At 31.2% G+C, this 14,522-nt stretch overlaps 1 protein-coding gene across 1 annotated transcript in view; it reads left to right on the forward strand.

Moving 5' to 3' along the window:
- The window catches only part of LOC124363648 (transmembrane protease serine 9-like), a 41,934-nt gene that overhangs the window by 2,919 nt on the left and 24,493 nt on the right, over window positions 1–14,522 (forward strand). Inside the window, exons 3-5 of the mRNA XM_046818909.1 lie at window positions 2,073–2,275; window positions 6,820–6,874; window positions 8,617–8,796. Coding sequence (XP_046674865.1) covers window positions 2,073–2,275; window positions 6,820–6,874; window positions 8,617–8,796 — 438 coding nt within the window. The remainder of the gene's footprint in view (window positions 1–2,072; window positions 2,276–6,819; window positions 6,875–8,616; window positions 8,797–14,522) is intronic.

The raw sequence follows: 14,522 nt of genomic DNA on the forward strand, positions 1-14,522 counted from the left end.
GTACGTACAATAGACATCATTGGTCACGTATACACCGACACTTTCAGAGACCTCTGCTACTCTTGCTCTGTGCGTTTCCTGGTTATTTTATCATATAAAAAGTCTGAATTTCATAGTACACCAATTACAAATTATTAAGCAATCTAGGAACCTTTTTACATTCTGAATCTGTTTATAGTAAAAATGTATTGCAGTAGTTTTGAAATTGTTCCGTGCAAGTTCTTGAAACACTCAGATTTTGAATCCCCTCTGAGAAAAGAATATAGAATCGTTACAGATCTTGATCTGTTCTGAATATCCAAACAACTTAGTCATCGAGATATTCGATCCCCATTCTCAAGGAATTCCCACATCGGTGAGATATTCAACAGAAACCAATGATGTTATCACAATTTTGACATCTGCCATGAAATTATTTATTTATGCAGCATATTACAATGATCTAGATATGTTTCTGTATCATTCAATAATTAAGGGTTCGGTTCTTCGAGATAGTTAGAGGATTGTCTTTTTTTTATTTATTTTTTTAATGAGAAGCCGATCCCCTTTTAAGCCTTATTTTGCCTGTCCTCATGGGCCACTGGCCTGTGCGAGGATCTTATCAAACAGAATAAGGAGGAGAGTCGATACAGTATAAGATCGATGGTACTGATAAAAAGTGCAACGGTCACAGACAGGATTCGAACCTACGCTATCTCTAACCCAAACTCAAAGTCCAACGCCTTAGGCCGCTCGGCCATCGGCACTCCCTGTTTCTATATTTATCACATAGTAACATATTCTTTTTAACTGAAAATGTGCTTGTAGAAATAGGGGTTTAACTTTTCCTCGCCCATTATAAGACCTCCCGGAAGTCACCTCTAAAAACTACTGGCTCACAGTATAAGTTGTTTGTAGTGCCTTGATTAGTTTCCCGAGTACTTCCTGTTCAGAGAGGAAAATAAAAGTTAGAAAATACTGAACAACTTATCAGGAAGTATGAAATAATGAGAGGATGGAAAGAGCTCGGTAGGTAAGAGGCGAGTTCTCACTTCACACTTGGAAGCAGTTGAAACCCTTGTCGACTAATTCCGCGCGAGATGAAAGGCAGCCGGGCAAGTTTTATTACTACAAGTCGGACACCTGGCAATGACAGGGACAGCGCTCCTGGCGGCACACCTTGCAACTACAAATAATTAACACCGACTGTCTAGTTAGTTGGACAAGTCTGTAGTAGTGTGTCCCGCAACCGTTCTTGCCACTGCGATTGGTCTGAGGTCGCACCTCACCACCCAATCTAAACCGTGTGAATTACACTTTACGTATAATTAATTAAAAGTGAATCCTAAGTTTACAAGCAAGGAATCCTAACTCTGCCTCACTGTATCTTATGACACATTCGGTATCTTTCCCCTCCGTGATTAACTGCCATTTCCTCGTCTACTTACTGATCTTCACCAATTCAGTCATTATAGACAAACTAATGTGTATTAACCTTGCTAATAACACAATGCTAAAACGTTGTCTTTCTGATAATCCTAGAATAATTCAAATTATTTTCCTTAAAATTTTAGTATAACATTGGTTTATTTCATTATTATTTGGTACCCAAAACAATTATTTATGAACAAAACCATGTGAATACACAATAGTCGTAAAAACAAGCTTCTGAGTTCTGGATACAATTGACTTCCGGCAGGATATATTTATAGAACATTTTATTTTTGTATTATTACTTTTTAATTTTTATACCCACAACTCATTTCCAGGACGTAGCGTACATCATAAAAACGTAAAATACCATTAGGACATCTTTCTATAGTCCAATTCCTTGGTCTAGATCAAGTACCTTCAACATTGAAGCGCTCCATTAAAGTATTCTAATGACAATTGGCAAGTGTGAGGTTCGATGATTCTGTATGGATTTATTACTAAATTATGGTAAGTGAGCTCTAAAAAGGGATTTGTTACAAAAGTTACAAAGGACCATTCAGAATATTAGAACTAAAATTGAGATTTGTGAACTTAATAATAGATATTGCACGGTATTTTTGCCTTAAAAATATTTACCAACACGGTCTGTTATGTTGCAGAGAAGAGCTTTGTGGGCCATACAGGGTTGGTGACCGGCTGGGGGGTGAAGAAGGCGGGGGGAGCGACCTCAGCAACCCTGCAGGAGGTGCAGGTGCCCATAATGTCCAACAAGGCCTGCAAGAACTCCTCCTACGGCAGTTCCAGGATCACAGAGAATATGATGTGTGCCGGCTACCCTGAGGGCAAGAAGGATTCCTGTCAAGTAAGTCGGAGAAAGAAGAATCATTCTTAATTTTATAAAGCATTCATGAGGAATTTACAATCTACTTTCGTAAGGTTTACTAATAAACTTTGTTTCGTTTTCGTAAACTATATAAATAACTTACAATCGGATTTCTAGAAAGATTTTTTGTTTTGCAACATATTTTTGTACCTTGCTTTCACATCTTAAAGTTTTCATATAGCTAGTGCATGCAGTATTCGAGCACAAAATGCAATACATCTTTGTTTGACGTAGGCCAACCATGTGTCTTATTTTGGATCTCCAACAGTATCTCTAGTTTAGCGGTTAAAATGTGAAATGTGTTAATACTTGTAGATTTTATTACTTAACTTAAAATATTATAGCTTTATTTTAAATCCAAAATAAGTTAAAAAGATGTTCCATTTTTAATTCGTGCACACATTCCTTTTACCGGCCTAAATGACCTATATATCGGATTAGGTTTAACTATTTTTCAAAAAGATTTAATCATCCTATACTAACCCTTGTATAATGTTTATTATTAAATACATTTCTTATCAATCTTTTTTTAATCTTTAATTTAGTTAGTTACTATCGATCGCATTTTTCGGTAGCCTCAAGAGCAAGAAATTAAAAACTTTGTCCTTTTAAAAGTTTGCTTAACTGAAATATTTCTACAACACTTTTGCCTCAGTGTTTGATTTAATATAAGATAGTACCTCTACCCAAATTTCTGTTTAATGCAGATTGCATAGTGATGAAACCGCTTGTGTGGATGAGGAGGAAGACGCGTAATGAGTCTTTATTGCTTTATCGAGTATAAATATTGTGCTCGTATTGTCTGCTACGGTGAAGTAGAATTTATATTTTTAATTAAGCTCAAGGCTTTCCTTTATAGACTTTCTTTATTTACAGTTTCTCGAAGTACATGCATGTTGACTATTATTAATATATAAATTATTTTTTAAGTTATCAATTTTGTAAATTTACTACTTTTTTTAGAGATAATTTCTTCGTCAAAACTGTTGACAGGAGAGGAAGACTAAAATATCCAAATTTTCTTATCGAATATTAGAATGATTCCGAACCAATATGCATATACATTTTCTTTAATTACTACATGTAAAATGTACTAACACTGTTTCTCTAAAGTAAAAGTGGGTCAGGAAAGTCTTAAGAAGGAGGGAGAGGATAGAGGCTCCTAGATTATACGACTTTCTAAGCTTCAACTTTAATATCGCTTACATTCCTTGATGTTGAAAATATTATTGGATGCTAACATTCGTTGCATTACTAAGAAAATTTAAATATAAATTACTCTGTATAAAAATGGCTCAAAATGACAAAGTAATTTTGATATTCAAACCTTCCTTTAAATTAATTGTATTTTTATAAAATTATATGTAGGTAGATTTTTTTGTTAATAAATAACAGAATCAAAAGCCTGTTCTATGGCATATGTCTGTATTAAGTGTCTTGTGAAAAGTTAATGTGATTAATTTGAGGAAGTTACGCGGTTTCTTTTCTTGAGAATACAAATTAATAATACCATCCGTTTATTAATATAAAGAATCAAAAAGTTACAAAATACTAATCATACTATACTAACATCAGCTGTTAGCAGATAACCGCAATTCCATTCAAACCAATAACTGTATGTATTGTGGTTTGTGCTACTATACAATAATCCGTTCTTTCAATACAGTACAACCAAAAAGCATTGCATCATGAAATTTGTTAGACTATCAGGAGTATCTGTTCATGCTTTACTCTAAGCTATTTGTCATAGAATATAGCGTTGTAAAATAGAAAATTGAGATTCCACGTTAAATTTAGGTTCCGAAGTTTGACTGCAACGCCAATCGCGCGTTTTAGTACCATCCCCACCTCACTGAAAGATGGATGACCTATTTTCCGTTATTTTACCATGGCACCAATTTAAAAATTGAAGGTAGCTAATCAATTGATGGATTTGAATTCACCAGTACTGTATTTATTACCATACTAAAACATCATATTAATACATTTAATAAATACATATTTTATAAACCATTTATGTACCTATAATTATTTCACTCTAGTGAGGTTCCGTAAGGCGAAGAATCAATATTTTTTGGAAATAATATATTGACATGTCAAACCATTCCAGTAGTTATAAAATCAATTCTGTACATAATTATTTTAAAACTATGAATGCGTGATCAATTTGACATTTCGATATGACAAGTTACACATGACAGCTAGTTGAGATTTCGTATGGCGAAGAATCAATATTTTTTGGAAATAATATATTGACATGACAAAACATTCCAGTAGTTATAAAATCAATTCTGTACATAATTATTTTAAAACTATGAATGCGTGATCAATTTGACATTTCGATATGACAAGTTACACATGACAGCTAGTTGAGATTTCGTTATGGCGAAGAATCAATATTTTTTTGGAAATAATATATTGACATGTCAAAACATTCCAGTAGTTATAAAATCAATTCTGTACATAATTATTTTAAAACTATGAATGCGTGATCAATTTGACATTTCGATATGACAAGTTACACATGACAGCTAGTTGAGATTTCGTATGGCGAAGAATCAATATTTTTTGGAAATAATATATTGACATGTCAAACCATTCCAGTAGTTATAAAATCAATTCTGTACATAATTATTTTAAAACTATGAATGCGTGATCAATTTGACATTTCGATATGACGAGTTACACATGACATCTAGGATATAGAGATTCCATACTTTTAGTCAAGAGAAAATATTAGAGCCAATCGCTACTTTATTATTATTATTAGATTAGATAAATATGTACTGACATAAACAATTTTTGTTTTATGTCGTATGGTCCTAACATTTTCGCAACACCTGAAATACGTAAACGTGTATTGGGTTAATTGGGCACAGTCACTCCTCATTAACATTCTTCGTCATTGACGTTCTTTTTTTTGAGTCCACCTGTGAACTGGAATTCAGTGCTTAGCTATATTCAATCGCCAGATCCGGTTTGCAAAATAAATAAAGAACTCTCTCCTTTTACCGGATACTTCAGTATATTTTAGGATGGGTATAATTGCTCATATGTGCAAAAACTCTGCATTATTAAAAAATCAATTATTAAAACAGTAGGCCATTGCAATCCAATAACATGTAAACCGTTATTTGAAAAAATGCAACTTCCTTACTTTTCCGCATACATATATTTTTGAAATGCTTAAATTAGTACTTAAAACTCCTGATCAATTTGAAAAATACGAATTTAATCATAGATACCATATTAGAAATTGTGATTTGTTTTAATATCTGACACGTAAACTCAAAAAACTTGAAACCAGTCCTCTTTATTTATGTTTGAAATTTTATAATAATATTTCACCGTCTTATAAAGGAACTTATCTAAATTAATTAAAAATTTTAATTAATACATTTTCAAAAAAGATATTTTGTTTTAAATGAATTCTTGAAAGATGAAAACTAATAATAAATATATTTATATATTTTAAACATTTTTTATCTTTAGACTTTATTTATGTTTTTAATGTTTTATGTTTTTTATATCAATGAAATATATACCAACATCAATGTTTTAGAATAAGCTTTAGTTATATAGTTTTAATCATTGACTATGTACCAATTTTTGTATTGCATTGTGATAACAGAAAACGTATGGTACAAAAATATTTGTCTATTGTCTATATATTTATGATTTAATTCCAAGCATAATCATTTTTGTGTTCTTCATTATTTTATTTTGTTATTTATGATTTGGCCGATATAGACCGAATATAAGTCAAAATTGTTTAACTTTTGTTCATTATGGACTGGTAACAGATTTGAAACTCATTTTTTATTGCGCTCAAACGTTATTTTGTGTATTCAAAGTGACTATGTGTTTATTTCAATTCAAATATGTATATTTACGTATATGACGTACACACGCCAAAGTAGGGAGAAATAAACAGGCGTGTTTAAGGACTCATTGCTGTATCTCTCATTCAGAGTAGGTATCATCTGTTATAGAGAATGATACTCGAATTTCTTTTACCTATATGTATTTTGTAAAATGGCTTGTGGTAATTTTTAACTGTGTGGCATGTAACCTTATGGTAAATTATTCAATAACTATCGTTAATTAACGTTAAATTATTTTGAATATAATACATAATATTGCTAGTTCATTAATATTAAAAAGTTTTCAGTTCTATCTCATAATATTTTACACAAATTAATTAACGTTTTAAATGCTGATATTTATTCTCTTTTTCTAGAGGCACAACGTAAGCTTGAGTTTTTACGCATACCTTTTGCTGTTACAAATTAAACTTAGGCTTATTTATTACCGAAACGTGTTGCTGATTTGCCGTTTTTTATAGGTTTTCCGTTTCGACATCTGAAGAAAATGAAAAATTTTAGTTCTCAAAACTTTCTATTCTAATTTTTTTAACATATGGTGTTCGACATAGTGTTATACTTTTAAATCATTTATTTCATAGTCAATAACAATATTTTTTAAATAAGATATTTCTTATCATGTTTTTAATATTTTCTCAGGGTGATAGTGGTGGTCCTCTGCACGTAGTCTTCAATGACGTTCATCACGTTGTGGGTGAGTAATTGATATGTTGTTATATCTACGTTTAAAAACGTATTACATATTGAATGAGTTATTTTTTACAACATAGGCTATCATAGCACGCATTATATCAATAAATAAAACTCCTTTTCATTTCTTATGTATACATAGTCAACACACACTACGTTAGCTTTTCGATAGTAAAAATATTATCACTTATGTTCATTACACTTTTTAAAGTCCAACGTTGAAGGTGAGCTTCTCAGTTTCGTACCCTACTATATTAAATATTCACAACAACCAAACACTTAAGCCTCAGATTTTATGTTAAGATATTAGTACTTTTTCTCCTTCCTAATATTGATACTAATTGTAAAACATTTATACCGCGTTCTTCATAAATTTGTATCATCGGTCTTTTTAATTGACGAGACATTATTTTTAAGCACTTATGTAGGCATTTTTAAGGCTTTTTATGGTTTTTTTGAATATAGTTGAGGGTGGGAATTAATCTTTCAAAACTTTAAGTCTCCCCACGTACCTTGTTTAGACCAAAAGGGCAAGATTACAGAAATAATAGGATTTTTCAAATATAAAATAAGGATTTTTTTATTTGTCTAACATAACGTGGTACCACCAACTGAACCACTTTATTCTTTAGAGATTATATAAGTTTGTATAAACGGTGCTCGATTTCTTAAATATTGTGTCATCTAACTTGTTACAATACATGACCTGCTATTAAAATGTGAAGTTTTCCCTATCCTCTATTTAGGATAACTAAACAAATACTTCTTAATGTAACTTCTTTTCCCAAAATTTGTTGGAAAAGAAGTTTGTGAAAAGAATATTTGAAAGGTGTAATTTATATATCCAATGAAAAAAGTAAATTACACTTCAAGAAATCCCTAGAACGTTTTATTTTACTTCAGTTATTTACAATGTTAATATTAGAAGAGGTTACTACATTTCCACTCTGTGTTTAGTTCATATATTTTCAATTTTATTTATGGTAAATACTAAGTGGATGTTTTAGTTTTTAAAGTATTTTTATTCTCAAAGCTAACTCGGTCATAACAATATTTAGAGGAATTAAGAAGCATTATATTTGGGGCATAACACTCTTCTGGCAAGGATTTTGACATAATTAATCACAGTATATGCAGCCAAAATTGAAGTTACCCCGCTTTTAATACGCAAGAGAAAGATTTTAAGCATTACATATCTAATAGTAAATATGGATGTTATTTTTTACTTGGTGGTGGAAGAGGTTTTAGATAATTCTATACAGTATATGTATGTTATTGTGGTTATAAAAATCATTGTACTTTCCTTAGTAACCGTTAGTTTCAAAATGTAATTAATGTTTCACAAAGTACTTGTTTACTTACGTATATTTTGACCTTTAGCGTATTATATGCACATGACTTAAGTAATAAAAGTTCTATTCGTATTGTGAAAACTACAGCCGTCGTAAAGTTGGAGTTGTAAAGTTGAAATCGTAAAAACTAGTTTTTATTTTACCGGTTCTGAGATTTTATTTAACTATTTTAACTTATTTATATCATGGTTTACCGTTTTCAGAACTAATCAAAGTCTCTTAATATGTGTTAGTAATAAAAAAATTACACTTATTGTGTCTTTAAAATAATTATTTATTTAAAACACGCATTAAAGCTTTAGACATTTACATACCCACATCATATAGTTACAACTATGACACATCTGATGCCTAGCTTAATAATTACAATCTAAATTGTGACTTGCTGTTCCAGGGGTGGTATCATGGGGGGAAGGCTGCGCCCAGGCGGACCACCCAGGGGTGTACACCCGCGTCAACCGCTACCTCACGTGGATACAGAAGAATACTCGTGACTCCTGCTTCTGTCAAACCCTCGAGGACTACCAGAACTCCCCTACAACGTCCGCCCCTGAGACGTCCTCTGTCGCACCATGACGTCAATGATCTCTAGATTATTAGGTCTTCAAATTGTGATCAACACTTCTGCTAGTCAAAGTTTTTTATTTCAATGTCTTTTTTTAGAATTTCTAAATCGGTTCGTTTCTTTTCAGAATTTTAATTGTGCATTGTGTGAGTTTCCTTAAAAATATATTTTTTAGTCATAATATTATTTAATTACACTATGTATAATACGAGTAAATTTGGAAGTTCCCAATAAAGTTTAAAAGCATTTCAGTAAAATGCCGTTATATACTGATAAACCTTAAACTTTTTCTAGATGGCTTTTTCAAACTAAACAATTACGTACATTATTCTACGTTGTTAGCGACCCCTAAGAATCAGTTATACAAAGTTATCAGCGAAATTATTTATCATATAATCGCTATAAAGATAACGACCTGGCTAATGGTCAGCCAAGCTCGAAATTTCAACCTATTTCCATAGAATACTTATATTTAAATAGACATAGTATTTGATAGCTCTGGCAGACAGTTATTATCAGAATAGAATGGAAGTGACAAGCACTATCTCGAGAAATGTTTTTGTTCGTCGGCACAAATCTGGTGCAGAACCAAAGACAACGGCGAATACATTAGTGATAAACCCTTCGAAACCGAAAATTTCTTTCTTGTCTTATTCAGACAATCATAACAACTTTAGATTGGGTTACATTATTATTTCAGTGGTTTTGAATCATTATTTGTCTATTGAAAATCGTTTAAGAGTTTGAAGTACATAACCAAATTTTACCAATAATTCTATTTATTTAAGTTTTTTGTAATTATCAATATTACGACCCAGGAAAGACAAAAAAATTAAAGTTTAAGATTTAATAATTTCATTCCTTTTTATATAATATTAAATTGGCAGTACAATACTGTAATGTTGATAAGATATTGCATTATTTTAAATCTAGTATTACGGAATTATCCAATTTGTTTCGCTTTTTTTGAACAAATAATACTGAACCATTTCTAAGTCAGTTTTATTTTATTTCCCTGTTATATTTTAATAAAACTATCCAAGCTATAACCAAAAAAGTAATGTCTTGTAATGTGGGATGGTAATGCAGAAGGATAGTTAAGCTACCATTATTAAACCAACACAAACTTTCCTAGACAAGTTGATTAAAAGAGTGCAGTGATTACTGAATAATTAACAAATATCAAGCGTGAACTCTGAGAAGCCTCTTTGCCTCAATGAGGCTCTGCTTGTTTAGTTCTCAAATTAGTATTTAATTAATCGAAGGAAACTATGTATTTGACTGAATGCTTTTATTCGATTCAATGGGTGTTAAATGTCTAGATGGATAATTTTAAAAATAATGATAAAGCAAAACTAAGGTAGCGTTTTTATTCGAGGTTTTACATATTTATTAATCTAAATTTCAAACATATCATGTGGCCTTTAAGATTTGGTAAACTTTGTAACAGATTCAGCGGTTCAGAATCAACTTCAATTACCTCGCCAACCTGAAAATGGATAATTGCAATAGTACGAAATAGCCCTGTTTGTTTGAAATTAAAGTAAACGTAAGCCTATAATATGGAACCTACAATTTTACAGTTAGATATCAATGTTTTGGAGAAATGCTTAAGTTGGAGATGCTCCCAAGCGCCTTAGATTTCTTATTTTTCTTTGTTTAAAGTAATTGAATATGCACAAATAAAAAATTAAAACAAATACAAGAAAAATTCTTAAAACCAAATTCCATTCTTACTTGGATCTTGGCGGTCGACGAACCCATAGAAGATAATTAATACAAATTCTGTTGGCAAATATTGCCAAACTATTAAAAAATTTGCTAAAATTCAAATGTTTTGTAGGGATTAGGACCGGTAACCTTTCGTCAGCTTTTCGATCCCATCAGCTTTTTCAAAGGTAAACGTGTTAAAATTCACATTAACTACAAATAGCATTGCAATAAAACCTAATACAGTCATCAATATTGTTTTATAGTAGATTACTTAAACCGCAAACTTAGCCGTTGAGGTGGGTTCTCATGGAACCCAGAAAATTAGAATTTGAGTTTTTTATCCATGAGTGACTTTGCTGCTAATACTACTTTTATATTCGAGTTCTATGTTTAATACGAGTAAATTTGGAAGTTCCCAATAAAGTTTAAAAGCATTTCAGTAAAATTCCGTTATATACTGATAAACCTTAAACTTTTTCTAGATGGCTTTTTCAAACTAAACAATTTCGTACATTATTCTACGTTGTTAGCGACCCCTAAGAATCAGTTATACAAAGTTATCAGCGAAATTATTTATCATATAATCGCTATAAAGATATATTACTACGCGCTGTTTGAGATTTGCAAGTGCTTATATAAATATACATGAGATATATATATATATATATATATATATATATATATATATATATATATATATATAATATTTAGCATGACTTAAATTATGAGAAAAATTCTCATAATACAAAATTCTGAGGAAGTATTTTGGATGGACATGGAAAAGAAGTGGAAGAGAGGTGTTTCAGGAAGGAATAATATACATTTCTGTATTATATAATATATCAAGACCATACTGAAAAAGTAGACTAGTTGTAAATCTATCAGACCGTCTTAGCCAGGAAGGTTTAAGTAGTGGAGACTGAGCCGAAGGTAGAATTGTTTTAAGAGCAGTGAGATTTTTACTCTACATATACATTACACTTTTTGTCTCACCACAAATGTTAATACATACCATAAATGAGTAACCCCGATTGCTCAGGGTTAGTGTTTGATAGCAGTGTTCTAATAATTATAAAACTGTTGTAAACAAAACCAAACATCTTTTTCAAGAGGAAAATCGTAAGGATCTTTGTTTGTCAGATGTGAAAAATGATTTTTTTTCGTCGCTAATTGTGATACAAGTTGTAGAAACCTCTCGTATGTATCAAAACATATAATTTTGTAAAAGTAAGTTTGCACTGAACAGTCTATTTAAACTTTATAAACCGTACGAGAGTAGGATAATGCAGCCTCAAACTTCTGTCGCATCTGTTGTAACAACAGGTACCCAGGTTATTATAACTACATAGAAACACTAACACGTTGAGCTGCTTAACATACTCGTATAAACCCAACTTGTCCATGTTTCATTTTATGTCATCACATTGTTTCAATGCAGGCCGTATTGTTTTATCTCCACTAATTGGTGCTGTTTAGTTTGACATTAATTCCCTCGTTCTTTTGGTTATTTTGTTTTTGCGGTCAGTGAAGCGCTTCCATATAGAGCATAGCAAATTTAATATTCGGATACAAACCCAAAACTAGGCAGGAAATACTTTTAAAAACGTATAACAGGTTGTTTGATTATAAATATCAAATGTATACGTGAGAAAATATTTGGAAAATGAAAAACATTTCCATATTGATTGAATTTTTATTGATTGCTAAGAATTCTAGAATTCTGTAAATATTCTGAATTGAAGTCTCAGGAGTATTTCTTTCATATTCACAAATAATGTTGAATGTTAATTTTGACCAACTATTTTTTTTCTCAAACGTTATTATCTTCCAAATCTGTCTTTTATTTTTCTATGATAACTAGTTTATAAATATTATTTTAACAAGGCCGTATTCGTCGTAGGAATTTGGTTTCATGTAAGGTTGCTGCATATTCAACTTAAACTTAGTGGGTATGAAACATATTTTCAGGGACCTTGATGCACTTGATCTTTTGAAAAAAGGCATTCGAAACTTTCATAAATCGTCAAACGTCTCAAAAACTACGCTCGTGATAAAACAAAACTATTGATAGGCGGCTATATCAGGCTGATGTTACATTTAACAAAGTATACATAGTTAGATATTACACCTTGAAAACTACGTTTGCTGTTAAGAAAAACTTGGTAAGAATGATGCAAACAATTGGATGAAGTCAGGATGCAAAAAACAAAGAGAAGTGAATGAACTGGAAGTTCAGCTGGAGCTAGATAACCTTACATATGCATCTGGAATGCACTAAGGTAGGATGAACATTACACAGAAGAAATTTAAAATTCACAAGCATTGAGAACTACATTTGATAGAAAGGTACTATTTTCTCGTGAACTAAAAGTGATAAATTTTATTTTTTACATTAAACTAAGAATTTAGAGAGTTCAAAATTAGTATAATTCTAATTATTCATATTTTATGGTATCATATGTACGACAAATAAATAAAATACAATAACTATAACATATGTATAATATAATTGGTAATGTCTAAATCTGGATACTTGAATTATATGGAGAGAAGTAATTCTTCATATACATCAAAGATTCTTTTCTATAATGTACGGTCTTTGAGAAATACGTGTTTAAATATTTAAAATTTAACTTGCGTAGTATAAGGACAGGAGACTCTATTTATATATAAACCAAAATGTACCGTAAGGCTCTGAGTCAAAATGCCGTCACCATACAGCCTGGAATATCTTGACTGACCTTACACAGGTTACGATTAGGTGCAAAAAATTTATTGATACAGTTTCACCGTAGAGAAATCCATCAATGCAATGATTCTTTGTAGAATTCATATTAATTACGATTTATGATTTATTTATCTAAAAATCAGTCCCAAAACTGAAACAAGTTTCTCTATGGTCCGACGAGGTAATTTATTTGCTATACTTAATTATTAGTTCCCTCTCAACTTCACACACTACTGATCTCTAGTGATTGGATGATATCGAACTTCACTCTCATATTCAGATACGGAACAAACATTATATACAGTATGTCTTTAACACTTTGGTTAACAAACGGTGATTAAATAAACAAAGTGTTTAAACAAAAATATTGGATTATCCAGTGATGTAGTTAGAAATATACAGAGTATATAAACCGCAAAAGACGAATATCTTTTGTTCTCCCAGGAATAAACAGCCTGGAATCAAATTCCTTTGTTATAAATCTGTTCGGATACAAATCTGAAATTTATTATTAGATTGTAGAATATTTTGCTTCATCTTCTGATGTATAATTTTAGAGAGGGCCCGTCGCGGATTTCACCTTTTAATCCGAGGCCATTTATATGAAATTATTGTAGTTCCAGACAATTTATATTTAGTATGTTCAAATTACTCACGAATTTTACAAATCTTTTTATTAAAATAGATTAATTTATATAACTAATTGTTCATGATTGATGTATATCTGATTTATCTGACCATATAACTCAGATTAGGAACAAATGGGTATACTGTGTTATAATTTGCGAAAATCATACGCTAAAAATCTGGAGAAGTTCCTTGTATAGTAAATATTTCCTGGAGACATTCTTTTCCCACAGACAATAAAAAAACCTCCGGAGGAGCACAGTTCACAGCAAGATCATGTGGCCTAACCGGCCTAACCTAGGAACTACCATTTATAGGATTACAGCGCAACACTACCAAATGCAGTTAACTACTCCCACTTACTAACTACAGTGAGACGTCTTTATTTGGATTGCCTACTCTATCACCTTACATTCAGTGCTCTGTAGAAGACGCCGTTATATGTTTGTAAGGTGAGTAAAGATACAGAAACCGTAAGAAGCATGAAGCAATTTATAAATATGAATGGTTTAGTCAGAACTGTTGTTGGTACTTGTCGGACACTTCAACTCTACATCGTAGGTAGTTTTCTTGCTCAGGAATTTAATATTCTTTATTGCTTTGAACGGAACATCAAAATATTATTGCAATTTTAAAATTGCCATAAAGTTCACTAAGCCAATAGCTG

Source organism: Homalodisca vitripennis, chromosome 5, assembly GCF_021130785.1.
Source record: "Homalodisca vitripennis isolate AUS2020 chromosome 5, UT_GWSS_2.1, whole genome shotgun sequence".
Taxonomy (NCBI): Eukaryota; Metazoa; Arthropoda; class Insecta; order Hemiptera; family Cicadellidae; genus Homalodisca; species Homalodisca vitripennis.